General features: G+C 36.2%; 2 protein-coding genes across 6 annotated transcripts in view; one reads left to right on the top strand and one right to left on the bottom strand.

The window, feature by feature from the left end:
- The window catches only part of DMTF1 (cyclin D binding myb-like transcription factor 1), a 44,058-nt gene extending 24,052 nt beyond the window's left edge, over nucleotides 1–20,006 (top strand). For all 3 annotated transcript variants that reach the window (XM_011996050.1, XM_011996048.1, XM_011996049.1), the window contains 11 exons: nucleotides 3,208–3,365; nucleotides 5,032–5,064; nucleotides 5,956–6,065; nucleotides 8,115–8,343; nucleotides 9,604–9,755; nucleotides 11,908–12,117; nucleotides 14,699–14,784; nucleotides 16,919–17,074; nucleotides 17,443–17,820; nucleotides 18,376–18,520; nucleotides 18,719–20,006. In XM_011996050.1, the coding sequence (XP_011851440.1) occupies nucleotides 3,208–3,365; nucleotides 5,032–5,064; nucleotides 5,956–6,065; nucleotides 8,115–8,343; nucleotides 9,604–9,755; nucleotides 11,908–12,117; nucleotides 14,699–14,784; nucleotides 16,919–17,074; nucleotides 17,443–17,820; nucleotides 18,376–18,520; nucleotides 18,719–18,828 (1,767 nt within the window). In that variant the 3' untranslated portion in view covers nucleotides 18,829–20,006. The remainder of the gene's footprint in view (nucleotides 1–3,207; nucleotides 3,366–5,031; nucleotides 5,065–5,955; nucleotides 6,066–8,114; nucleotides 8,344–9,603; nucleotides 9,756–11,907; nucleotides 12,118–14,698; nucleotides 14,785–16,918; nucleotides 17,075–17,442; nucleotides 17,821–18,375; nucleotides 18,521–18,718) is intronic.
- The window catches only part of TMEM243 (transmembrane protein 243, mitochondrial), a 28,717-nt gene continuing 20,840 nt past the window's right edge, over nucleotides 19,837–27,713 (bottom strand). For 2 of the 3 annotated variants that reach the window (XM_011996052.1, XM_011996051.1), the window contains 2 exons: nucleotides 21,652–21,756; nucleotides 19,837–20,440 (listed from right to left, as the gene is read on the bottom strand). In XM_011996052.1, the coding sequence (XP_011851442.1) occupies nucleotides 20,318–20,440; nucleotides 21,652–21,756 (228 nt within the window). In that variant the 3' untranslated portion in view covers nucleotides 19,837–20,317. Of the gene's footprint in view, nucleotides 20,441–21,651; nucleotides 21,757–22,678; nucleotides 22,730–27,713 lie in introns of all 3 variants that reach the window. The other variant, XM_011996053.1, reaches the window with a different exon arrangement.

Genomic DNA, 27,713 nt, shown 5'->3' with positions numbered 1-27,713 from the left:
ATTGGCCATTGAAAATGAATCCAGAAGTGTATTTAAGTTGTCCATTAGTCACATATGCTTCAGTTAATCCTGGAAAATGCTACTAGTTTAGATAAAGCAGTAATCAGTGCTAAGGAACACTGAACTTTGAGAATTAAGCTAGTTCCTTGTCTAAGGGATTAAAGTAGATCATCTCCGAGGACCCTTCCAAGTTAGTGATTAATGGGCAGGAGTGTGAGTAGGATTTGAGACCTTTTAGAGGACTGTTTCAGTAGCCCAACTGATAGTGGCAAAGGACTTAAACTACAGTGGTAGAAATAGAATTGATAGAGAAAGGGCAGATAACCAAGTATCTGCAAGGATGCCTGAACTGCATGTTGGGAAAGAAGGAAAAGGAGTTAGAGCAACTTAAGAGTTTTTATTTTAGGTGATTGGGAGAATGATGATCAGATTGGCAGAAATAGGTAATGTTCAAAGGTTATCTTGAAAAAAGATAATCTGTTCAATTTGGGTTTTTGACCATAGCTTTTATTATGTGGTGCTCTTCTAAGACTTCTGTAGAGCCAGTTTTAAACTTCAGAGAGTTCCAATTAGTTGGATGTCATATGTTTCATATTTGGGTTAAAAGGATAAATGAAAGTAACTTCCACAAGCAAGAAAAAGGGCAAAGAGTGTGGAGGCAGAAGAATCTTTTATCTCACTGTATGGTCATCCTGCAACACAGTGTGCTTGCATGTAGTAGATCAGTAAATATTTAGGTTGAATCACTGGCAAAATTGGAACTGCATAAGTGAAAGAATTTTAGAAAACATTCTGAAATGTAGAAATTTTTTGCTGTGAAGTTTCATACATTCAAAAGTATATAAAATGCATATACTGTGATTTCACCTGTTTTTGAAATATATATAAATAGATTAATTCTGTGGATATTCTGTAACTCATTATTATTTTAATATCCTTACCCTTTTATTTAGGTGTATTTCATCCTGCAAATGTGCAAGTTACCCATTTCACAGTTAATGGTCATTTGGGTTCTTTTAGTTTTTTGCTATTCATTTGTACAAATCTAATGGGTGTTAATTATGATTTTAATTTGTTTCTCTGATAACATTTTGATATGCTTATTGGCTATTTGTGTTTCTTCTTTGAAATTCCTGTGTCTTTCACCAGTTTTTCTGTGGCGTTAACTGTTTTGTTTAACTTAGACTTTCTTAATGTATGCTGAGTACTAATGGTTTATTGGTCATTTGTATTACAGATACAAAATTGTCCCAATTTAGTGGCCTGTCTTTTCCTTCTCTTTAGGTGTCATTTGATAAAAAATTTTTAACTGCAGTATCAAGTGTATCATCTTTTTTGTTTGTTTTGCATGCATGCTTGCTTAAGAAATCCTTCCCTGCCTCAAGGGCATGAAGACATTCTCACATTATCTTGTAAAAGTTTTATAATTCTGCATTTCATGGCTGTAGGTGTGAGATATAATTTCAGTTGTATCTCTTTCTGTATAGACGTCTAATTCCTAACTTACAGTGTCCATTCTGTTCTAAATCGAGCTGCCACAAATTTGTTTCTAGGTTTTCTAATTTGTTTTCAGGTTCTATTTGTTGATAGCTGCACCAGTACAGTGCCGTCTTCAGAAGTCCCAATATCCAATGGGGCAAGTCTCTTCATAAATGTCTTAGCTATTCTTGGCCCTTTGCTCTTTTGTTATCAATTTAAAATCAGCTTACAGAGAGTGAAACATTCAAATGGAGTTTTTATTGGATGGCATTGAATTTGTACTTTGATTTGGGGGGAAGTAATATCTTCACAGTATGTCATCTTCCTGTTGAAAAACATGGTATAACTCTTAGTTCCTCCTCAATGTCAGGTTTTATATTTTCCTCCATAAAGGACATTGGTAACTTGCCTAAGTTCTGATACTCTACTCTTAATTTTGATGCCGTGTGGGAACTTTTAAAAATGTTATGTAAACTTTGAGTAGAAACGCAAATAACTGCATTTTGATTTTGTATCTAGCAACCTTGCTAAAATTAGTTCTTTTTTAAATCACATAATTTTTTTCATAGATTTTTTTGTGTTTCTACCTATATATTACAAGTGTTTCCTCTTTTCTAATCTTTATAATTTTGGTTTTTTAAAAAATCTGATTATCAGTGAATCCTAATTTGGTAAGATATACATATATGAATACTGAATTTTATGAATGCTTTTCCCACATCTGTTGAGATTTTACATTTTTTCCATAAATCTGCTGGTGTGATTAATTACATTAATAATTTTCCTGAAATTAACACAAACTTGTATTCCTGGGATAAATTCACTTTTCTACCTGGACATACTAATGTTTTTATACATTGCTGGGTTCAGTGTGCTAAAATATTATTAGGAGATCTATGTTAGTGAATGAGTTTGACCTGAAAATTCTTTTCTGAAACTGTCCTCCTCTGGTTTCACTATTAAGATTATGCTAGCCTGACAAAATAAGCAAAGAAATGTACCCACTTTTTTTTTTTTAACTTTTGAATAGTTTAAGGAGAGGATTATGTGTCTATTTGGTAGGATTTACCTATAATATCATCTATGTCATGTGGGCCTACTGTTTTTATTGTGGGAAGATTATTTAATAACTGATTAGATTTTCTTGATGGTCTGTGCCTATTTGATTTTCTATCTCTTCCAGAGTCAGTTTTGGTAAGTTGATGTTTGATGTCTTCTAGGAATTTATTCATTTTACCAAAATTTAAATTTATGACCATAAAATTGTTCATAATGTTACTTTGTTAATGGTCTAATCTCTGCAGCATCTCTACTTAGGCCCCATTTTCCCATTGCTAATATTGTTTGTGTCATTTTTTTTTTTTTTTGGCAGAACTTTAATCATTTCAAATTTTATTAATCTTAATGGATGTTTTCAAAGAACCAATTTCTAGATTAGTTTATCCTTTTGATTCTGGATTCCATTGATTTTGCTCTTGTGATTTGCTTCCTTCTACTTTCTTTAGATCTATTTTTAACCTTTTGTAATTGTAAAACAGTTGACGGAAATTGAATTTATTGAATTTGATAGTTTATTCTTGGAACATTTAAGTGTCACTTTTTTATCTCTTGCAACACCTTAAAAGTTTATATTTGATTTATTAATGAATTAGTGATATTTTAAAAGCATAGTATATCCATATGTATTTTATCAGAAATCCCTAAATCAAAGAAATGTAACCCATTTAGGCACGCGGAATAAAAGATGCTACAGAAATCATCTTTGAGATGTCAAAAGACGAAAGAAAAGATTTCTACAGGACTATAGCATGGGGTCTGAACCGGCCTTTGTTTGCAGTTTATAGAAGAGTGCTTCGCATGTATGATGACAGAAACCATGTGGGAAAGTATGAAAACTTGTAATGCTGCATGTTTTCATGTAATTAGGGGTAATATTTGAGGAACTGTCCATTTTTAAAAAAAAATAGAATTATGGTCAAGGTATTAATTGAAGACAGCTATGAATTATTGTTAATATTTTTATCTTCCAGGTCCATGTTGTGAATATGGTGAAACCTTATTATTAAAGCCTCTTTTAGAAATTAGGATCTAATTCACTTTATATAGGTTAGATTTAAGACTTGGCTTACTTAATATGTCAAAGTCTGCTTTGTAGTAAAGTAACATAAAAAGTACAGTACTGATTAAAGATTTAAGAAGTGTGAAAATAACTTGAAATTTATTGGTAACATTTTTCCTATTTGTTTTTAGAATATAGCATTCCTAGGTCAGTGGCCTTTTTTTTTTTTTTTTTAAATGCAGAATGGAAAAGAACTACATTTCTGAAAACAATGCATGGATTTCTGTTTTAGGTAGCATTTATGGGAAGGTATCATTAAGATTCTTCAAATGCAGTGATTGTATATTGTTACTGACATATTTTTAATTTCTCTTTGGAAATTTTAGGTGGCAGTAGTATGGCTTATTAGGTACTGCTGAGCTAATGGTGGAGCTCTTTCTCTAGCTCTTCAGCAGCCTGCTAATGAAAATACATTTGAAAGCTGAAGAGGATTAAATTATGTTTTTGTGACAGTGGAAAAAGAGAAAAAATTGTAAATGAAGCATAAATGACTTGTTAACTATTCATAAACTTTCCATGCATTACAAATGGTTACAAAGTGAGCAGACTTTCATAGTTATTAAATGGACATTTTTTAAAAGAACATTACATTGGCTGTATTGAGTACTTGCCTACTGAAATAAAGAGCAAGAGTATGTCAGATGTCCATACCTGGGTAAAGGAAATAAAGATAATTTTAATTTTTTCAGTGCTTTGAGAGAATTTTCTGTAGACTTTTTTTGTTTCTAGATTTTCTTTTTAGCTCTAGTTTACAATGTCACCCATAAGTTTTTTTGGAATAGTTATGATTTGAGAGTGCCAAAATCTAAGTTTGAAATAAAGGAAGTGTTAGACAGCATAGGAGCGAATGTTTGTTTTAAATGTTGATTTTTTTTTCTGGAGAAAATTATACAATCCTTACCTTTATTATAACTAAAAATATTTACTGTTTTAAAAAAATAAAAATAGAAGCATTTATTTTCAACTTTTTTTTTTTTTTTTTTTTTGGAGACAGAGTCTCTGTCGCCCAGGCTGGAGTACAGTGGCATGATGATCTTGGCTCACTGCAACATCTGCCTCGTGAGTTCAAGCTATTCTCCTGTCTCAGCCACCCTAGTAGCTGGGATTACAGGCGCCCGCCACCACGCCCAGCTAACTTTTCTATTTTTGGTAGAGATGGGGTTTTGCCATGTTGGCCAGGCTGGTCCCGAACTCCTTGCCTCAGGTGATCCGCCTGCCTTGGCCTCCCAAAGTGATGGGACTGTAGGCCTGAGCCACCACACCCTGCCTATTCTCAACTTTTATTAATCCACTTTAAAATGGGTTACTTTGAAAGTATTATCATATGCTAAGTGACTTAACATTCAGCTCCCTAAATGAAATTCTGATTTTTATTAAGGTTTTTAGCATTCACTGTTTTAATTGATTTTTTAAAAATTTCTCTGAATTTCTAGATATACACCTGAAGAAATTGAGAAGCTCAAGGAGTAAGTTTTAAAGTTTTTTTCATTCTATTTTTTTTTAAATGTCTTACGTCCTTAAAAGTTTTACTTTGAAAATTTCAAGAGGTTTTTGGCAGACTGGTATAATTGAATTCTCCTGTTAAGCATGATTGGCCTTAAAAAGATCACATCAAATCCATACTTGCACAAAATAACTATTCTCATAATGTATAAATCTGGTCTCCTGTTGCCATTCACCAGATGCTTCCTCAGACCACTAATAGGGGTTCCAGAAAAGATTAAGGGGCCATTTTTGGTGGCCTGAAGACTAAATTTGGGGAATTTATATACCAGGATCAAAACCAGGGTTGTGCTACATGGCTCAGTTTAGAATGGTGACTTGGCAAATGTTTCAGTGAATATCTGGGCTGACTCAACTTTGCAAAGACTATTGAATCTCAGGAAATAGAATTTTGCTTTATTGAGTTAGGCCTTAACGTATGGTTTAATGAATTGTATGGATCATGAAAAAATTTGAAGGTAGATTCTGTTTATAATCTGTTAAAAGCCTGTGAAACTTTTTTAGATGTCTAAAGAAGAGTTTGTTGGGTATATGCTCAAAAGGGAAAGTCTGGGGCTTGCCTGGGAGATTGTGTCAGTAACCTGAGGGGAAATTGGTCTTTTTTGAACACATATCCAAGTTACTTATTTCTTCTCTGACCCAGGAAAAAGGCAATTGCTGCCTGTTTTTTTTTCACCCACAGACAACTGTGGACCCCAAAAAAAGGCCACACTTTCAAACTTTGGCTCTCAAAGTATTGCTGCCCACAACTTCCAAACCAGTCAAATGGGAAGAAGAAGAATGAAGAATAAATGATGAAATTAAAAGGGAGAAAACAATTGAACCAAATGCTGATTGGCAGACTCTTGTTTTAGGCTCCGGATAAAGCATGGCAATGACTGGGCAACAATAGGGGCGGCGCTAGGAAGAAGTGCATCTTCTGTCAAAGATCGGTGCCGACTGATGAAGGATACTTGCAACACAGGTACTGTGACTGCTCCTGGTAGCGTTTTCTTATCACCACTTAAGCCTCCTCCTGCCCCTTAGGATACTGTCTTGTCTTTGTTCTGGGGGAGCGATTTAGATCATTCACCTTAGTTCAGACTTTATTTTCTAGTCTTCTTTTACTTGAGCTTATTAGATACATCAAACTAATCTTTTACTTTGTTTTTGTAAAAGGTAACATTGTCTTCAGGGACACAACATCACCTTAGTGTCAAGATGATTCGGATCTGACATGTTTCAGTTTTGTAGCAATTTCAATACTTCCCCAGTTGAGAAAGTATTTTGAAGACATATATGCAGCAAGTAATTTTAATTTAGGCCCATCTAACTGTTGAATTTACATTAGCAACAGCTAATCAGTGAGTGTTTATGAAAAACTTTAGTCACAGGTAAGTCCCAAATTAGGAAGAAGCTGTGTTCCAAAGATTTGTACGTATTTTGCTTATTTTAAACTCTCAAACTATATTTTTCCATAGAAAAAATTTATGATTGGTGTTTCAGTCCCCTGGCAAGACCACGAATGCCTCTTAATGCATACAAATGTCCTAGTCATATTGTTAAACCTAATCTTGGCGACCAACAACGTATTAGGCTTCGCCATTAACTGTCATTTAACCTTTCTGAGCCTCACTTCCCTCTGTAAAATAAAGAGATTAGAGTAGATGGTCTCATAGTGCCCTTTCAGCCATAATGTTCTCTGAAGCATCCGTAATCCATGCCCACTATTTCAATTAAAAAAAAAAAAAAAAGTTCTGAAGTTTAGCTTTAGCTTCTAGGGCATATACATTTTGTCCTTAACCCCTTGCTCTACTAAAATGAAATCAGAACTGTTACCTGCAGAGCAGTGAGAACATACGTCCTACCAGCTTTGTCATTCTGTGACATGGCTAGTTTAATGAAAGAAGCAGGGCTGTAAGCTTTAGATTTAGAATAGGATCTCAGAGGTTCATGTAAGATGCTGTGAGTACAGAACCACTTTTGGTAACATAATTTGGAAGGACACAGTGGCATTTCCTGATTGCCAGCCTGAGGGATTGATAGATCTGCCTGTTTCCTTCTCATGTTGTGACATACAGCTGCTGTTGAGGCCACGCCGTGAAACAGCACAGTCTCAAAGTGGTCCCATCCTTTAACACCATGCTAGAATAGAAGAGTAGGACTTCATCTTGAATCCATCCAGAGTATTCATAACTGTGCTTAGCATATAATGAAAATTCAATAAACATTTGCTGGATGAATGGAATGCCAAAGCAAGTACAGTCTTTTTGAAATTTTCTAGAGGTTTTTAGCTAGTAATAACAAAACAGAAACAGAGGTAAAGAAGATGAAAAAAAATGGTTCTCTTTGTTCCCTGTGTTTCTGCTCTAGCTCCATAAGAAAAAGACTGAGAGGAACATTTGGGATTATCTATTAGTGGGTTTATGGGTTGAGAAAACACAGGAATAAAAATAAATATAAATACTTGTATCAGACTTTACTAATATTTCATCACAGTAGCTTGGAGTTGGGATAGTGGGGAAACAAGATGGTAGAAACCTAGTTTTTACTAAAATAGGTTGAGCCCATTGGTTATTTCCCTAGTGTCTCATCATTCATTCCTATAAGTAATGGCCTCTTGAACTTACTCTACTTTTGCAGAGCAGGGAATCTTAGGTGAGAGTAAGAAAAAAAGCATGCCATTTCTTGTCTGTCAGCCATTGATGAAGGTCTTCCCACTTCACGGTTTATAAAGGACTTAGTGTAACTTGAGAATACATTCTTCTTTGTAGTTATGTTTTGGGTGGTTTTTCTTTTCATAATTGGTGAGTGCTTTCCATAGGATTCTTCAGTTTCTTTTCTACTGAGACCCTCTCTGAGCTAGTAAAATGAAACTGTCTTAGTGGGTATATATGGTTTTCCACCAGAGGGTCATTCAGAAACAAACTCTTAGTACTACTACATACTTCCCATCGGTCCTTGTAAATACAGGGCTGAATCAGATTTGTAAAAGAAGTTAGCAGTGGTAGTCTGGATGATTTCCTTCTTTCAGGGAAGTGGACAGAAGAAGAAGAAAAGAGACTCGCAGAAGTGGTTCATGAGTTGACAAGCACTGAGCCAGGTGACATAGTCACACAGGGTGTATCTTGGGCAGCTGTGGCTGAACGAGTGGGTACCCGCTCAGAAAAGCAATGTCGTTCTAAATGGCTCAACTACCTGAATTGGAAACAGAGTGGAGGTACTGAATGGACCAAGGAAGATGAAATCAATCTCATCCTCAGGTTTGTGTCCTGAATCTTGTAATGACAAAAACCACTTAATTGCTGTGGATGTCTTGATAGACTTTCCTCTTTTGGTTTCCCTAGATGCCTAGTGTCTGAAAAGTATCCTTTCCATAGAGCACTACTGTTTAACATCTTACGTATTCCATATTGAGCTCTTTTTTTGTTTTGTTTTGTGTTCCTTTTCTTTTAGTGGATTTAGTGCTCGTGCAAAGTACCAGATTGAAGGCGTGGAGACTGAAGTCCTCTCTATATCCACAGAACAGGTATGGCACAGGCAGAGGCAGTGCAGCTTTTCCACTGTCCCACCAATGTGCCTCAGTCCTATAAGGGGAACACGTTTAGGATAAGATGGCTGTTCAGTCTCCATGCCCTTCAATTCTTGGCTACTGTGCTAAGATTTCCAAGAAGAGGGCCCAGTCTGTAGTTACCTCCACACCTTCAAAGTAGACCAAATCAAACACATCCGTTTCATACAAATTCGAAAAATCTTTAAGATATCATAATCCCAGCTTTTTTTTAAAAGTAGTTGGTTTAACCATTAAGACTCATTAACTAAAATAAAATGGGCAAAAATACTAGCAAGAAATAGCAAGAAATAGTTTAAGACTCTGAAGTAATAGAGACTGTCACCATGGCTACTCCCTACTGAAAATCAAATCACAACAAAGCTAGAAAATGAACAGATTTTTTTAAACCTCAAATTTTGTTGTACTAGTGTGTTGTTTTTTGATTGCAGCTACTGTTTTTGTGTTATTTTGTTTTGGATTTTGTGGGGGGTTTTGTTTTTTTTTTTTAGACTGGATTGTTTTTTTTTTCTTCAACTAGTCATCTTTATAAATAGCTCATTTCTAAATATTTTTGCTTAACAGTGGAAACACTTAGATCCAGGAAATAAATGACTTAGTAAATGCCACACTATGAAACATTGCAGAACACTATACAACTAAATCTGTTCTTATTCTAACCTTTACCATACCCCTTTTCCTTCACAGTGCCTCACCTGGTTCTAACCATTTATGGTTTAGCCCATTGGTTGTACCTTTAACTAAAGGCTGTTGCTGTTGATATTTCTTAGCTGTTAGCTCTGAAAGCAGATCTGCACTCCTGGAGTCCTTTCCCGTGCAACTTAACAATAGCATCTCATTGCCATAACCTGCCATTCCCTTTATTTGCCAGCGTAATCACCTATAGTCAGAGGAGGGGTTCTTATAGAGAAATTAATGTAATGTCTAACAGATGCTTATTTTGTAACTGTAGGATAGCAGAACTTGATGTAGCTGATGAAAATGACATTAACTGGGATCTGTTAGCTGAGGGATGGAGTAGTGTCCGTTCACCACAATGGCTACGAAGTAAATGGTGGACCATCAAAAGGCAAATTGCAAACCATAAGGATGTTTCGTTCCCTGGTAATGTATTACTTGCTTTTTAAGCTCCTCCCCTTTTCTTGCCATATTTACTCCTTAGGAGTGAGAGGTTAGAAGTTCTCTGCCCCAGCTAAAGAGAGATCATAGCAGATTTCCACTTACACTTCTGCCCTGTTTCTCTCAATAATTGTTTTCTTCCCCAGAGAAGAATTACTACTGTTTGTAATTCCTAAAGCCCCTAAAATGAAAATGTACACACTTATACTCATTCTTGTTCTTCTGTGTAAACTATCAGGAGGAAATAAAATCTGCATATACAGTCATGCCACATAACGATTTAATTTTTATGTTTTTAGAGACAGGGTCTAGCTCTTACCCAGGCTGATGTGCAGTGGTGTGATCATAGCTCACTGTAACCTCAAACCTGTGGACTCAAGTGATCCTCCCACCTCAGCCTCCTGAATAGCTATGATTATAGGCACATGCCACCATGCCCAGCTAATTTTTTTTTTTGTAGAGATGCGGTCTTCCCATGTTACCCAGGTTGGTCTCCAACTCCTGGGGTCAAGTGATCTTCCCAGCTTGGCTTCCCAATGTGCTGGGATTACCTGCATGAGCCAGCATAGCTGGCCACTTATAACCTTTCAGTCAACAACAGATGTCATACATAGTATTGGTCTTACAATATTAAAATACTGTATTTTTACTTTTTTTCTATGTTTAGATACACAAAGATTTACCATTGTGTTACAATTGCCTACAGTATTTGGTACAGTAACATGCTGTAAGGGTTTGTAGCCTAGGAGCAATAGACTATATAGGTCCTTTAGCCTAGGTGTGTACTAGGCTGTACCATCTAGGTTTGTGTAAGTACACTGATGATTCCATGACAGAATCACCTAATGGCTCATTTCTCAGAACGTATCCCCATCCTTAAGTGATTGATGACTACATTTTTATTTTATACAAAGATATACTTCTGAAAACCTAAGTTTAAGTCAACTTTTGTGAGTTGTGTAATTTCAAATATCTTAACTAGGCGTGTTAGAGAAATTCTGTTATAATTTTGTAGAACAACGGCTCTGTAATTTTCTAATTTTATTTATTATATAAATCTAGGTATCTTAAATTGGGTTTGCTTAAAGTGAAGCATAGCATACTTTTCGTTGCCTGTTTTGCATTTAGGTACTAAATTGAGTTGTGCGGTCTGTTTAATTTAGGTTATTAAATTTATTCCCCTTATTGTAACACTCTTAACTTCCATTGTTCCAAAGGAAAATTTAATGCTGAGGAACTTTGGCTTGATGAAAATGTGGTTTTTTAAAATTAAATACCCAGGTATAGGTCAGGTATGGTGGCTCATGCCTATAATCCCAGTACTGTGGGAGGCTGAGGCAGGAGGATCACTTGAGGCTGGAAGTTTGAGACCAACCTGGGCAACATAGCAAGACCCCATTACTACAGAAAAATAAAAACCAGTTAGCCAGGCATGGTGGGCATGTGCTTGTAGTCCAGCTATTGGGGAGCAAGAGCCTGAGGCAGGAGGATGGCTTGAGCCCAGGGGTTCGAGGCTGCAATGAGCTGTGATCATGCCACTCCAGCCTGAGCAACAGAGCAAGATCTTGTCTTAAAAAAAAAAAAAAAAAAAAATCCAGTTACAGAGAATAAGCGTATTTTATGAATAGAGCAAAACAAAGTCTAGAATGGGCTTCCCTGTGCAGGAATACCATATTACTGTTTGGAAAAGATCAGTTGCTACCTCTAGACCAACAGTCAAGGGCCCTTCAGCTCTGGGGGGAAAAATATACACTATTCGTTTAAAAAATGAAAATAAGCTGTTTAGCATTGCCAGTATTCTTCCTAAATAATAATTCTATCAAGACACCCTAGGAATAGAAAATGTTCGTTTTCATGTTCTTTGTAATGTCTACCTTTTTAATTTTTTTAACATTATACATCTTAGATGGCAAGAATAACAATATTAAGAATTAAAATTTGTTACGATGGATAATGTTTATAAAAATCTCAGGATATGTTGTTTTTTAAAATGTCTTATTTTTATAAGCTCTCACATCCAGTGTGCAATTATTTATTCCAAATACTTTCCCTCCTTACCTCCCCCCACCTCCCTTGCTGCTTAGATGGTGGTCTGTCGGAGAATCAATGTTCTTTTTGTCTACCCATCTCCCTTCAGTCTTAATAAAAGGTCTTAAACAGTTACATGAGAACCAAAAAAACAACCCAACGCTTTTGGAGAATAAATCAGGATCTGGAGTTCCAAACAGTAATACCAATTCCAGTGTACAGCATGTTCAGATAAGAGTTGCCCGCTTGGAAGATAATACAGCCATCTCTTCTAGCCCCATGGCAGCATTGCAGATTCCAGTCCAGATCACCCATGTTTGTAAGTGTTTGATCTTCAAGATTCCCGCTATTTGATCTATATGATTTAGTTAATGGCTCTGATGTCTTTTGGTCTTCTAGAATGTTAATAGATATTTACCCAGGTAGGTGAACTGAAGGACATCCAAAAATGTTTTGTTTAGTTCAGTTAATATTTGCACACTGAATGTGTGACAGGAAGGATGTATAAGCAGTTGCCCAACCATTATAAACCATTTGAAACCATCTTAATTTCTAGATTTTGTAATTAATGACTTAATAGAAATTATTAAAAATAGAAATTAGAATGAATGATAGAAAATAGCTAAAAAGCAGTCAGTCAAGCAAAGAAATAGAATTTACCAACTGGTGTGTCATGTGTAGTAATTTCACCAGAAGACATATCAATTGGGGATTGATTTGAGGTCGTTTGGTAAAGAAGTGAGTTTTGGCAAGGTTGAGAATGATTTTCTTCAGGGAGTAAAGGGCCAGTTTCCTATGGGCAACTGTTTTTTGACAGTTTTGTGCTTAATGAGATTATGGAAACCTAGCCGTTGTTAGAGTGAGAACTTTTTTTTTCTTTAGATCTAAGTCAAATTGATCTTTATCCCTTCCCGTCAGTCTTGAATTATAGTGACAAAAAAAAAGGAATGAGGATGAAATTCTCAGAACCATGTTCTTCACTCGTCTTTTTTGTTTTTGGTCTACATGATGCTATCTACATTTGAAAAGATACCCAGGAGTATTCCAATCATTATGTTATTCCCAACCAGGTGATTTATTGGCATTTTGAGCAACAGGTTTTTGCAGACTCCTTCACATTGCAGGATATTCAGTGTCCTTTGATCTTGCCCACAGAATGTTAGTAGTATATGCCAGTCATCATGAGAAACAGAAACACCCTGCATATTTCTAAATACACCATTATGATTCCCTGGTTGAGAATCACAGAATCACATATTGGTGTTTAACACCATGTATCTATGTGCATTGACTGTCAAAGTTACCTTAGAGACATTTAAACTAATCATACCTTATTCTTAAAGTCCTAATCTGAATTTGGTTATCAGTGTAATCAAGAATGAAGGATTTCTTTTTGTTTTTGTTTCAGTCTGAGGATTGCAAAGCAACTGAAATTACTAGTCCAAGTAAATATGAGAGTTGCTATTGGTTATAAATTGATTGGGCGTGTTAGTTTTTCTTGGCTATTGAGTTGACAGTACCCATTGGGAAGACAAACATTTTATAAATGATACCTTAATATTGATAGCAGCATTTTAAAATAGTATTTAGAATTTTCTCAAGTGTTCTACAATCCACCTATTACTTGTAGCATTCTAACTAAAATCTCGTTTTCGTTTTTTAGGTTAGGGAACAGGGATCAGCAAATTTCTTTATGTAATGAGCCAGAGACAGTAAATATTTTAGGCTTTGCAGGCTACATAGGTTTCTGAAGGATAGTCTTTGTTTTGCTTTTAAACAACCCTTTGAAAATGTAAAAACCATATTAGCCTTAGGCTACATTTGTCCCTGATAGTAGTTTGCTAACATTGATTTAGCCTGTCTGGAACCCCTTCAAATTATTATAGCTATGATCTCAAGGATCCATCAAATAGTAAGATGAATAATATGAATCAAGTGCATTTCTGTTGGTAAGGGCAATAGATTCCTTTTAAATAGCTGAGAAGTGTTATAGTCAGAATTTAATAAACATAACACATTAAAAGTCAATTCCAAGCCTTATTTCACATAATTTGCCTATAGGTATGACTGCAAGCACCAAAAAAGATGACATTGCTAGTATGTTCTATTTAACCTTGAGCAGATGTTGATCAAGTCTGATCCTCAGTTGACACACATGTAAAGAGATTATACTGTCTGATCTTTATTCAGTCTCCCAAATGTGGTCTTCTGAAATAATGCTGTCTTAACATTTATTTGTGTTTAAAAGCACTTTTGATCCTCACAACCATATGAGGTAGGCAGGACAGGTAAAAATATCTGAACATTAGTTTATAAAGTAAGTTATTTACTCAGGTTTATATTGCTAGGAAGTGATTAAAGCCTAGTATTTTTGGACTACCAGTCCAGACAGCCATACTGCTCACCCAGATGTACAAGAAAATTAGTTTTTACCAAGTTCCTGTCTTTTTGCAGGTTGGTCTTAGTGTGTTCCTCTTACTTCCTACCATTAGAAACATGTAATCATGTATACCAAGGGTTAGCAAACCTTTTCTATAAAGGAAGAGATATAGTAAATATTTTAGGCTTTATTGACCTTCTGGTGTCTGTCACAGGTACTCAACTCTGTTGTAGTACTAAAGTAACCACAGAAAATATATAAACCAATAGGTGTGGCTGTGTTCCAGTAAACTGTATTTACAAAAACTGGCAATCAGCTGGATTTGTTTGTGGACCATAGTTAGCCCACCCCTGTACTATATGCCATCCCAGACAAATTGAATTCATTATCTCTCATAAGAAATGTAAGTGACTTCAGGTCTACAGGCAAATTATTCAATATTAAATTGCCTTTATGATAATTGAGTACACTAGAGAAACTTAAATTTACAAAACATTTATTGTTGTCCTTATTACCACAGCTTCAACAGACTCTCCTGCTGCTACCGTTGACTCAGAAACAATAACACTAAACAGTGGAACACTACAGACATTTGAGATTCTTCCAGTGAGTAACGCTTCATATATATTGGCCATTTTTATGCATGAGAAAGATCAATTGGTATCACTTTTATAAATCATATAAGCAAATGAAATACAAAAGTCAGAGGCCAAATGAATGGTAGACTAAATCGGACTTCCACTTTTATAATTTTAATCAGCTTTTCTCTCATCTGTATATAAACCAAAATGTTATATATATGAAAATGACAGTGCTAATAAGTATATACATACTGTGGACTTGTACTGAGTTATAATTTATAACCAAAAAGTTCATATTGGTTATTTGAGAAAGTTTGTGGACAAACTAATCATGAGAAATTTAACAACATTCATTCAGTAAACACTGTACTAGCCACTGGGGATACAAAATTTCAAAGTCCCAGTGCTAAGTGGTTTAGCTGCTTTAGAAAGGTAGCTTTAGCTGCTTTGGAAAGGTAGCTGGTTTTTAGCTTCTGAAGAGGTTAAGCAGAGTTATCAAAGGATCCACCTAAGAGAAATGAAAACATCTGTCCAGTAAAAACTTGTACATGAATGTTCATGGCATTAAACAACCAAAATGTCTAGCAACAGAAAAATGAATAAAATGTACAATTGCCATGCAAATATTACTCAGCAACGAAATACTGAAACACGGTACAACACAGATGAACCTTGAAAAATAAGCTAAGTGAAAGAAACCAGACAACACAAGATACCACATAGTACTTGACTCCCCTTTATTTGAAATGTCCAAAATAGGCAAATTTGTAGATCGAAAAGTAGATCAGTGGTTTCCTGCAGCTGAAAATGTAGGTTGAAAGTGGAGCATGACTGAATGCCCTTTCTAAAACAAACCTATAATTCATATTTCCTTAAGAAAAATTTTATTAAATCAAGATTTACTGTGAAGAACGCAGGGTTATTAGTGCAAGAGTTTATTCATCCTCTCCCCAGCCAAATCCCAAGAGGATGGCCACCTTTGGAACTTTTACTGGCAGCTTACATAACCTAAGTCAGTCTCCTAATCCAGTGGTCTCTGAAATGGGGATGTGTAAGACAACCATTTGACACAGGTAGAAAACTTTCACCTTTTTAAGCCCATTCCCCTGGTAAACTATATATACACACACCTACATATCTGAGGTATGTGTTCAGGTTTTTAACTTATGGGGTCACCATATTTAGGCTTTCCCTTATTATTAACAGGATAATAGTACTCCAGCTTCAAAAAATTGTCAAAATTAAATGTAGTTAAATATATTAAATAAAACACATATATGCATGTACATATAAAGTATTTAAAATAATGCCTCACCATATGTGATTAATATAGAAAAGAAATTGAGTCCTCACAGAGTTCCAGGCACTTTCATAATCATTTCTAATCCCAAACACTTTCCATGAGAAGTAGCTACCATCTCCACTTTAGCAATAAGGAAAACTATATTTGGGGATTTAGTACCCAGGAGAGTTGTTTTAGCTCAGTCCACAAGACTGAAAAACAGGCTACATGATTTTAACCCCCAGACCTATTTTAAGTGCAAATACTTTTTTAGAATATTAAGATAAACCTATATCACATTTTTTATATAGAAGCTTATGGTTGTGAAAAGTTTATTGGTCAATAATTTCATTATACTTCCTTTAAAAATTTCAAAAGAAAATGTATTATTTAATAGTTAACTAGCTTTTTCAGATAAACATCTTTTTCCTTCAGCAAAACATTGCTAATTACTATTTTACAGAAAGGGACAGGGTACAGAAAAATTTCCCAAAAGTATACGGTGAAAAAGTGTTCAAGTAAACACTGCTGTTGTGCCTTTTTTTTTTTTTAACTGGGGGACTGCCAGTTTTTACGTGCTACAAAGAAAGGAAAAAGAGGGTTACTGCACTGGAAACAGTGGCTCATACAACTGTCTTGGTGCCCTGAAACAAATAGCTGAGACCAGACCATAGAAGTACACAGGAGCAAAGAGCAGCCTCTTAAACCTTCAGGCTAGGTAATGACTTGAGACAGTTATGCCCTACATTGTATTACTTGTTCGCAGCTTCACAATGGGTAAGTACGTTTGTGTCTAGTAAACTAAACTCAGTCCCTGTTTTTGTATATGAGTAGACTTAATCATTGTTAAGTTATCTTATTTTTCTTTTTCCTTTAGTCTTTCCATCTACAGCCCACTGGCACTCCAGGCACCTACCTACTTCAAACAAGCTCAAGCCAAGGCCTTCCCCTAACTCTGACTGCTAGTCCCACAGTAACCCTGACAGCTGCTGCTCCTGCTTCTCCTGAACAGATCATTGTTCATGCTTTATCCGTATGTTACATAAATTACTTGATTTTTGAGCACCTGCTATAGACCAGGATTAGTTGATAAGGACCAAAATATAAGGTAGTTATCTAAACAGTTCTTCCCACTGCTGCTATTCCAGGCACAGTGTTATACACCATCACTCTGCCTTCACTAGAATGTATGTTTCATCCTTTCTCTTTATGTAAGATGGCTATACATTAGAATAGGGACATTAGGAGAGCAAAGGCCCTAGCAAGTAAAGGACAAGGGCTGTAGAAAAATAGTGATAAAAGTATTTACAGTTCCAGAGGTAAGAGATGGGGGAGACAGTGAGGTACCCCCATAAATGTCATTTGATTTACAACTTTAACAGGTTCTTTAATGTTTTATAGCCAGAACATTTGTTGAACACAAGTGATAATGTTACAGTGCAGTGTCACACACCAAGAGTCATCATTCAGACTGTTGCCACAGAGGACATCACTTCTTCCATATCCCAAGCAGAACTGACAGTAGATAGTGATATTCAGTCATCTGATTTTCCTGAGCCTCCAGATGCCCTAGAAGCAGACACTTTCCCAGATGAAATTCATCACCCTAAGATGACTGTGGAGCCATCATTTAATGATGCTCATGTATCCAAATTCAGTGACCAAAATAGCACAGAACTGATGAATAGTGTTATGGTCAGAACAGAAGAAGAAATTTCTGACACCGACCTTAAACAAGAGGAATCACCCTCTGATTTAGCCAGTGCTTATGTTACCGAGGTAAGTTGTACTTAAAGAACAACTCAGTGGGTTCTTGCCTTGAGCCTCAAACCTGCAGTTTGGGAAACTTTTTTCTTTAGACTCATGAAATTAAGCTCAAACCCCTACCTCAGACCTCACAGTGTTGTTGCTGGCAGAAATAGGCAGGCAGAGATCTGTGGCAGTCAGGAAGAATAAGAAAACCATGTTCTATCTTACTATAGTTCGTCACTAAAACTTTTCCCTCTTTACCTACAATACATTGAGAAATGTTTGTTAGAACCCATAGAAGCATTTTCTGGTGAGTGGTTAGTAATATCATCCTACACTGTAACAGCATTGTTTCTTCTATTATATTCAGCTGACCTATAACTGACCCAGTCCTTGTAAGTTCCTTTTGTTAAAGGTATGTTAGATCGTGAGGTCATCTTTGGTCCCTGTGAGACCTTAACTTTTTATTTTATATTCTGATTTTTAAATGGGTCATGTTTAAGTCTGTTTAACCTACACATGGGATTTTAAGGAAGACTAGTAAGGAATATGAGTCAGTCTCTCTTTTCTTTTAATGTTATTTAGGGTTTAGAGTCTCCCACTATAGAAGAACAAGTTGATCAAACAATTGATGATGAAACAATACTTATCGTTCCTTCACCACATGGCTTTATCCAGACATCTGATGTTATAGATGCTGAATCTGTCTTGCCTTTGACAACACTAACAGGTACCGTAATATAATACTTACTATGTGCCTGATAAATTTTAGGTGGAAAAATCAGACATTTAATTCAGTTGTTTCAGTCTTTCTTCATCCAATAAGCTACTAGTCTTAAGTTCTACACCGTGGTAGAATACCTTAAATTCTTGACGTGGACTAGAGAATAAATATATACATTTAAAACTAACTGGATACTCATTACAGATCCCATACTCCAACATCATCAGGAAGAATCAAATATCATTGGATCATCCTTGGGCAGTCCTGTTTCAGAAGATTCAAAGGATGTCGAAGATTTGGTAAACTGTCATTAGGATAATTCTTAGAAATAGGCAGTTCAAGCAAAGAAGCCACACTGTTAATTACAACATCTTCAAAGAAATAGGAGCAACCCCTAAGAGGCTTAATTTACCAATTTAAATAGCCACAGTGCTTAAGCCACACATTGTTGCTGCTATGACTTCTTACCTCCTTTAAATACATCATCTGAAGTTGAGTTTTATGACAGTGTGTAGTTGAGTGGAGGCTGGGAGTTTTAAGCATAAATCCCTATGTTTAATGTTACATGGCAATAAGGAACTTCATTCACTTCAGCCACGAAGAAAAGTTTAGAATCACGAAAGCTTAACTGCTGTGGTTTAAAATACAGTTTCTCTAAAGATCAGACATGGCACTGTCTCCTTTCAAGTAAGCCTGGTTGTAGTTCAGATAAGTCATTTCAACATGAGAGCTTACCAGTGATCTTCTGATCTTCAAGAAGACTAAGTTTGAGACTTGACCAGCATACAAGTACAGAGACCTAGGAGGTGGTCTTGTGGTGGTTACGTTTGATTAACCCATTGCTGGCAGTGGGAGCTGATTTAGGCAGGGTTAACAGGAAAGCATTAAAAGAGTTAAAATTCACTACAGGTTTTTTGTTACTTTTAAAGGGAATATGGATAAGCATAGTAACAAAACCCACCAAAATCTAAGCAGTTTTCACCCCCTCAGAAACCACTGTCATTAGTTTACAAAGTTAGCACTTTGAAGTAAAACTAAATGAGGAAGGAAGTAATGTTACCTATCCTTGATACCGTGACCATTTATTACATGTTTTGCAACATAAATTACCCAGAAAATAGTTTGTCGTCCACTTTGTTAGGTGGTGGGGTACAATATAACCTCTCATCTCAGGCAATTTTTAAAAAAACAGTATTTGCTTCTATAACAAAAGGAAACAAATCTAAGAGTCATTCCTATACTACAGAAGGGTTAAGGCAAAGGTAGCCTTTTGGGCTTTTTAATGAATATGACCCCTATAGAAAAGTCAAGGAAAAAAAAAACCTTGTATAAATTATTTTATTTATTATTGTAATTAGATCTTCACAAAGTTGTCTTTTCACTGTCTGTTTTGTTAACGTGAAATTAAATTGTAGTTATAAGCAAAAGTCGGTTGCCTAGGGAACAACTGTATATTCAGTTTAACAGAAATAAAAGAATATTTGTCTTAAAATGCAAGATTTGTTTGTTACATAGCCTTTTGCCGTGCAATTACATTATAAAAATGTTCATTTCAAAAGTGAAATGTTGTGCTGTTTGAGCTTTAAGGGTTGGAATGTTTAGGTACAACGTCAGCTCCTTAAAGAAAAAGCAAAGTGATCTAGGCTATGTCTCCCTTGCAAGAGGGAATTACATTTACAATTAACATGAAAATCATGTATCAGACTTCTGCAGGAGATTCTTCAGCATACCTTATCCAAAAATTACTCACTGTCCTAATGTATCATTTTGAAGAGTCCTGGTAAGTACTTCTCCTCGGCAGCCTCACCTTCCCACATCATGGAAGTACAGGTTTGCACATATACACAACATGATGATAGAAAATACGATATAGTATATTAGCTTTCTAAATTTTGGTTCTAAGTCTCCTTGTCGATACCAGTAGATCTAAAAAAAGAAGAATTAAAGTGTATAAACAGTTAAAATTTAAAACATAACATTTTTTCTACCAATTTCAAATTTCATTAGTATTTGTTTATTCCCCTAAATGAGACAGACATTCTCCATATTCTGACATCTCTACATTCCTGAGACCAGTGCAGTCAGAATTTAATTCTTACTCTGAGTTTCCACATCCAAGATCATACTTATTCCTACTTTCTCAGTTTACTTTCCTTTATGTTCAAACCTGTATACTCCACCAGTCATCTGGCAAGCTATCCAAGAACATATACCTGGACATACTACTTAACAGGAAAGGAAGACAACATTTAGACTCATATGATTCATACAATTGGTTCAGACTGCAAAATAGGGCTTCCATAGTATATCTGGATTAAGTTAGTTCATTGTTAGTCACTTTAGGCTTCAAGCTAGGGGAACAGGAGAGCTCCCAAAGTGCGATGGGCCAGTCCTTTTTCGGGTCATGGGAGTACATAGCAGGATCAGTGAATTAGAACACTTGGAGATGTCTCCTCTTTAATTTTAACTCAGATAAGCAAATTACTATTGATTTAAGCCCCACGGAGATCAAAACAATTGTTTTTTCTTTTGATTCTGCCTCTCAAGGAACATGAAACAATGTAGCCAACTAATGAATGATTGAACACTGAGGAGCCACCACCATCTTTGTTTCTTTACCATAAAACAAATATTTGCAGTAAATCAAACATTTTTACAACTGCAGCTTCAGATTTCCCAGGAGGTTTTGGTGTTAATACCTCCACTGTGGGAGACAAACATGTAGATTAAAATAGACTAATTTTGTAATCATTAGAATTCAATCCAGAGTGTGCTATCTCATCCCTTAGCAGTAACTGGCATTTCCCGAAGACTGCTGGTCCTCATATAGTCCTTGAGTGAAGATGAATTAAGTAAATTAAAATATCTGGCCACCTAAGTCTTCCCACTAATTTTTTTTTCTCTTTCTTTTTTTTTTTTTTAGCTATCAAGGGAGTAAGAGTTTCTCTTTGGGGTTACAACTTTGGGATTTAGGAGAAAACTCAGATTTTATTGAGAATTCTAACATACTTTTAGGGGGAGGATGAGGATATAATTAAGAGATACCCTTTGGTATAGACCCAAGGCTGAAAATTTTTGTCCTATGCATTGCAACTTAAACCCTCAAGAACACTGGTTAAATTCTCAACAGTACTTACAAGTATGCAGGCAGTAATACTACTCAAAGAGATGCAGACAGCAAAGAATATATTCAACGGTTTTGGAGGTAGTTGAGGAAAAACAAAAGCACTGATCAGCGTTACCTGTATGAAGAGAAATTATGTAAGGCCTTAATAGTAATTCCAAGACTTGGTAATTACCAACTGGAGTCTAGGCAACAATTACATCTGCCACCAAGTTTGCTTTCTAGAATGTTAGAGTAATTATAAATATGTTTGAGTTTTTAGTACTTCCTCCTTTTCTAACCTTTCCCTTATGAAAGGAGAGAAAACATTAGTAAAACTAGCTGATCCCAAAATAACTTCTTTAACTAAACCTCACTCCCAGAATTAATGATTCTACTAGAAAAAGTTCTAGCCATTTTGTTATTTTAAACATTCCTAGCAAAATGAATATAATCAAAGCCGGTTTTGCTATAACATTATGAAACACACTGAAAGACCTAATATCGTGTAGTTCTGTTTCTAACAGATGCAGCATTATATGCAATCTTTTCATTAAGAAGCCATGGAAAAAACAAATTATCAAATTTAATGAAAATGTGCCAGAAAAATGTCAAACTATGGAAAATACAGCTTTTAAAAATTTTATTGTGATAGCTCCCACATGTATTTTACAGTATGTATACAGTAAAACTGCTATACACTGTGACCACATCTTTTAAAACTTGACCATAGGGTAATGGATATTTTCTTTAGGAACAAAATTAATAGAAATGGGGAATTATGGTAGATGATGACAGAAGGAAGTGGCTACACTGACGTTTTTACAAATTTACTAGGCAAAACATGGTAAACTCAATTATCTGAAAACCAAGTTGTCTGACTTGTACCATTTCACATATTCAACCTGGGGGTGCGGCGGAATTAAATTAGCTACTCCAATTAGCAATTGCAATTTTGTGGTAATAAAAGCACTTAACTTTTTGGAAAGTTAATTATAATTGATAAAGTTTTCAAAACTTTGGCTAAGAGCCTGGGTGAGGCACAAAATGAGGATACTTACTAGAATCAATAAGGATGTTAAACTGCCAACAACTAAATTGATGATTCGATCCTGAAAGAGAAAAGAATTTTTAAGCTATATGACTTGGATCCATGTTACCTTCAGTATAGTGCAATGCAAGGTGTTGGGATGGTTTACAATAAAGAAACCCAAGATCCAGTCCTTCTCTGAGCTTTACACATAAAACTACCAAACAAAGCAAAGTGTACTGAGTCATGAGAATGGAAAATGTACTTTGGGAAAATGGCCAACTGGGGAAGGTTTCTTGAAGGGACAGAACATTTATACTAGAGTCTTGATTGGGTAGTATCAAATGGGGAAGGGAGGCTTACAAATAATGCTTGTGCTGAGGAGGATAGTATGAGCCAAAGGAAAAGGACGGGCACTACGGGAATGGCCAAGCCAGAGCATTGGTTAAAAGTATCAGGAACCAGACTAGATGTGGAGTGCCATGATGTGTCTGGAACTACATTTGTAATACAGCTTAGGTATCCTTGTCTCATCTAAAAATAGATGCTACTGTTAAAAGGGATGGATCCTAGAGTGCCAAAGGCTTGGTACCTGCAGTCTTAAAAGACCATCCAGTCCAGCAGTTTTTCCAAGTTATTTAATAGTGAAAGCCTTCAGTATATAAACAAAATCTTCATTGAATGAAGAGCCTACCTACTGAGCTTTCTTGTCATTCCCATCCCACCCCAACCAACAACAAAGAACATTTGAAAAACTGATCCAATCCTAGTTTTACAGGTTAAAAGTAAATTTAGGCCCAGTGTGGTTAAATTATTTGGTAAGAGTCATATAGCAAGTTAGAAGCAATTTTGAAACCAGAGATTCCTGAATCCAGGTCACTGGTTAGAAGTAGTTTCAGGTACTACTAAAAATGTAAAGTAAGATAGGTTGCAGAACTACAGATTAAAGTTAGGGTTTAAGCCCTGATTAGGAAACACTAAGGCCAATGAGAATGACATGCAGTCTTATTTCTGAGAAGTCAAAGCTGAGTCTTTAACGAATCAGTCATCTTAAATATTGTTTTGATAAGGTCTGAGCAGAGAACAGCAGGATATGGAACATAGGCTGCCAATAAAACCTCAGAGATGGGAAGGACACAGGAACAATCACAGAGCAGCAACTGAATTCTCATTTCCAAGTAGTGAGCTTTTAAAGGTAAGAACCCACAGAAGTTAAGAGTCAGGCAAAACTGGGAGGGAAAGAGTATAAGAAAGCCAAGTATTGGATGTGCGTAATCTAACCAAGGACAAATCACAACTCTCCAGACCAAGGCCACTGCAACTGAAAGGTTAAAGAACAAAAGAAACTGGACTCCAGCCACATCCTAACTCCAGAGGACTCGGAAGAGATCTTATCACGACCTCAGCTAGAGAAGCTTACACAGCACACACAAGCCTGAAGTTAGGACCACCTGTTAGGAAAGGGACCCAGGGACAAGTCACTGATCACTTTTAACTTTTTCCCGCATGGGAGGAATAAGTGTGTTTAACATAAAATATGTAGAGAGACAAAAATCCATGGGAGCCCCACTGTTTTTGAGAAGCAAGAATATCTACTTCTCTCTGAGCTCCCAGGATTTCCAAAACGAAGGACTGCATACCTCACAACAGCTATCCCACCAATAGAAGCCAAGCCAATAAATCACTAATTGCCAAATGACACACAGCAAGTTGCCTACCAGGATCAAAGTAGGAGAAAAATAATGGTAAAAGGATATTAACTATGCCAAGATCATTCACCAATCCTCTCCTTAAAAATTCTGGGATGAAATGGTAATATGACTGTTTCACAGGTAGCAAAACAGGCTCAGGGAAACTGAGAACTTTCCCAAGATCTCAATACAATTAAGTGATAAAGACAAGATTCAATGCCAGACCTCCTTTCTCCATTTATAGTTCTCACCCAAAGAACAACCTAGAATGCTAGTGCTGGTCTAGACAAAGATGGCAAGTGGCAGACAACACCTCAAAAAGCCTATTAGCAAAGTACTAAACTAAGTGCTTATCTTTCAAGAATGAAAATTTCCTCATAGGTGACTTTGTTCCACATTGTTGAATTTCTCCATATAACTGATTTTAATCATCCTGATGAAAATATAACAACTTTAATGAATACATTCCTGCCTGCCTTTTAGATAGTCACTGAACAGAATTCCAACTGATTTTCATGAAAATCAGTTACTGTTATAATGTAGTGATCCCCTCTGGGATTCCCAAGATGTGATGAACTATTTATTTAGGACATGGCAGAAGTGTTTCTAGAATATTTTCTTTCTCCAAGCCAAGGCCTTCTGCTATCAACATAACCATGAATTCAGGTATGCAGAGTTAACTTCAGAAGCCCTCCTACTTCTAATGCTCTCTTGTTTTAAACGTGCTACTCAAAGTGTAGTCTATGAACCAGCACATTAGCCTCACCTGAGGGAACTGCAAGAAATGCAGAATCTTAGGCCTGAGACCAACTGAATCAGAATCTGCATTTTAACAGGATCTGGTAATTTGTGTGCACATTTAAAATGGAGAGGCTGTGCTCTAAAGTTTAGTCTAAAATAAGTCATTTTTAAATATTAAGTTCAAATCACAGGGTGGAGCTCCTTCCCTGGGCCTAGAGATTACTTTTCAGGGTTTTAGCAGCTCTTCTAGCTCCCAATCTCCAAAGAGGATAATAGAGAATAATTAAATAGCTAGTTAATTAACACTTCAAAGGACAGTTTGGGGAATAATATGCTCCAAGTTGAAGCTATAGTACATGGAGAAAAGTGAATATTACATTTAAACTTTACTGTTTATGGAATAAATGGAAACTCAGATTATTTCTACTTCTATAGTTAGTCTCTATTAACTCAATTATTTCTCACAGAACTTAGCTCTGTCCCCTCCCTAGTTTTATTTTCACTCTAGTTCTACCTATCATAACTTGTCTCTGCTACCAGAAATTTAAACCTTATACTGTGGCTTATTTTCACTCTACAAGGAAGCTGATCGGACAAAGGATGGCAATTAGCCTGGATCCTTGCCTGCTGAGAGGACAGGATATAGATTTAAAATTTCCTTCCCAGAGACAAAATATTCTGCAACAGGTTTAGAGATAGTCTGAATTCATATATACATGAACATAAAAACAGACATTGTGTGTGCACATACATGTGTATATATACAGTTGAGATTTCACCTATATCACCTCATATAATTCAGATGCAAATACAAAAGTGAATAAAAACATCTCTACCTTCCAGAAGTTTACACTATCCAGAGTTCAGGAGGGCACTAAAAAGACAAAGTGAGCTATCTTTGGCAGTCAGGGAGAGACTAACAGAGAAGTCAAAACCCTAAGGAAGACTAGCAGATGAAAAGGAAAGGAAAGATGGTTCATGAAAGGAACTCCACAAAGACCCATGGGAGAACAAAAGCACTGCCGTTACAAAAACGCAATGGGACAAATGGAGATTGTTGACCCAAGTTTCATGAGAGCTGAGAGGAAAGGAACTGGAATGCAATGCACAGTGAAGAGTCTGGGCCTGACAGATTCATATCTTTGTCTTCCTTTAAAATGAGGAAGGAGAAAAAGATGGAGGTATATGCAACTGGTTTGTATCTGGAATGGTGGAAAGAAACTCTGTAAATCAAGTAGGGAATATGTTATCTCCATTTACCAACGGGTAACTAGGTTCGAGAAGACTGACTTGCCAAAGGTCACACAGCTAGGTAATGGCAGAAAATCTATCCAATGCTGTTTGCAAAATGCAAGCATAATGAGACGTTCAAAAGGTCTAAGAGTCCTTAAACTAATAAATATGGACCTTAACACAGTCCGGAAACCAAGGTTCTCATCTCATTCTGCCACTAGCTAGCTTCATAACCTCAAAAGGATTCCTTAACCCATTTGACTCTATCAAAGGAGAAGACTGGGCTAAATGGTACCTGGTCCCTTCCAGTTCTTACACTTTATGGTTCTGAATCCCCAGACTGCACTTGGGCCAGAGAAGAAGGACTAATGCCCTAGTGATTAAAAGCCAGAGAACCCCTATACTTGCCTGGTCAGTCATTATCCAGTATCTTGATACTAGAGAAACTAAAACTCAAATGATCAGGTGGTGACAATGGCCCTGGGAGGAAGCTGGCAATAATATCCCAAATAACCAAAAGCTAGCTCTGCCTGCCCTCAGCTCTTCAGCTCCCTGGAAATATCCTGGTTCTAAACAGTTTGGAATGCTTACAAGTGACATTGTATTCAGCCTTCCATTTCCATGGCAATGTTTTGCCTACTTCCAAAATGAATTTCAAGGACATGTGCTACTATAATAAAACCCTAACCTAACTAACCTAACCGACAATAAAAAGACCAAGACAAAATTTCTAAAAGGCTTTGGGGAATGGGGGGGAAAAAAGGCTAAAGAACTTACAAAGGCCAGGTATAGTGGCTCACACTTGTAATCCCAGCACTTTGGGAGGCCAAGGTGGGAGGATCACTTGAGCTTAGGGATTCAAGACCAACCTGGGAAAAATACTGAGACCTTGTATCTACAAAAAATATAAAAATTATCTGGATTTGATGACACGTGGCTGTAGTCCCAGCTACTTGGGAGGCTGAGGTGGGAAGGTCACTTGAGCCCAGGAGGTGATCTGCACTCCAGCCTGGACAGAATGAGAATCTTATTTAAAAAAAAAAAAAAAAAAAAAATTGTCTAAAAAAACATTTATCATTTAAACTCAAATGTGTGTATGAAGATTCCTGACAGCCAAGTGGGAAGTACAACAGAATTTTAAGTTCTAACTAATAAAAGTAAGCATACTGGATAATTAGAGTCAAAATTCTCCTGGCTCTAAAAAGAATTTGTCCTATGAGTCAGGACAAATCTAGGGACACAGAAAATGCAGATAATTCATACACAATCATTTCTTATATTGGTACATAAAAAAATCCCAGAGGCATAATGTCAACCCAGTTCCCCAAAAAGTGCTACTCCCAATTTTGACTACTCATCTGTATTCGTTTCCACGCTGCTGATAAAGACATACCCCAAACC

Source organism: Mandrillus leucophaeus, unplaced genomic scaffold (assembly GCF_000951045.1).
Source record: "Mandrillus leucophaeus isolate KB7577 unplaced genomic scaffold, Mleu.le_1.0 Scaffold50, whole genome shotgun sequence".
Taxonomy (NCBI): domain Eukaryota; kingdom Metazoa; phylum Chordata; class Mammalia; order Primates; family Cercopithecidae; genus Mandrillus; species Mandrillus leucophaeus.
Note: the sequence above shows the minus strand (reverse complement) of the source record. Positions and strands in the feature narration are given on the sequence as shown.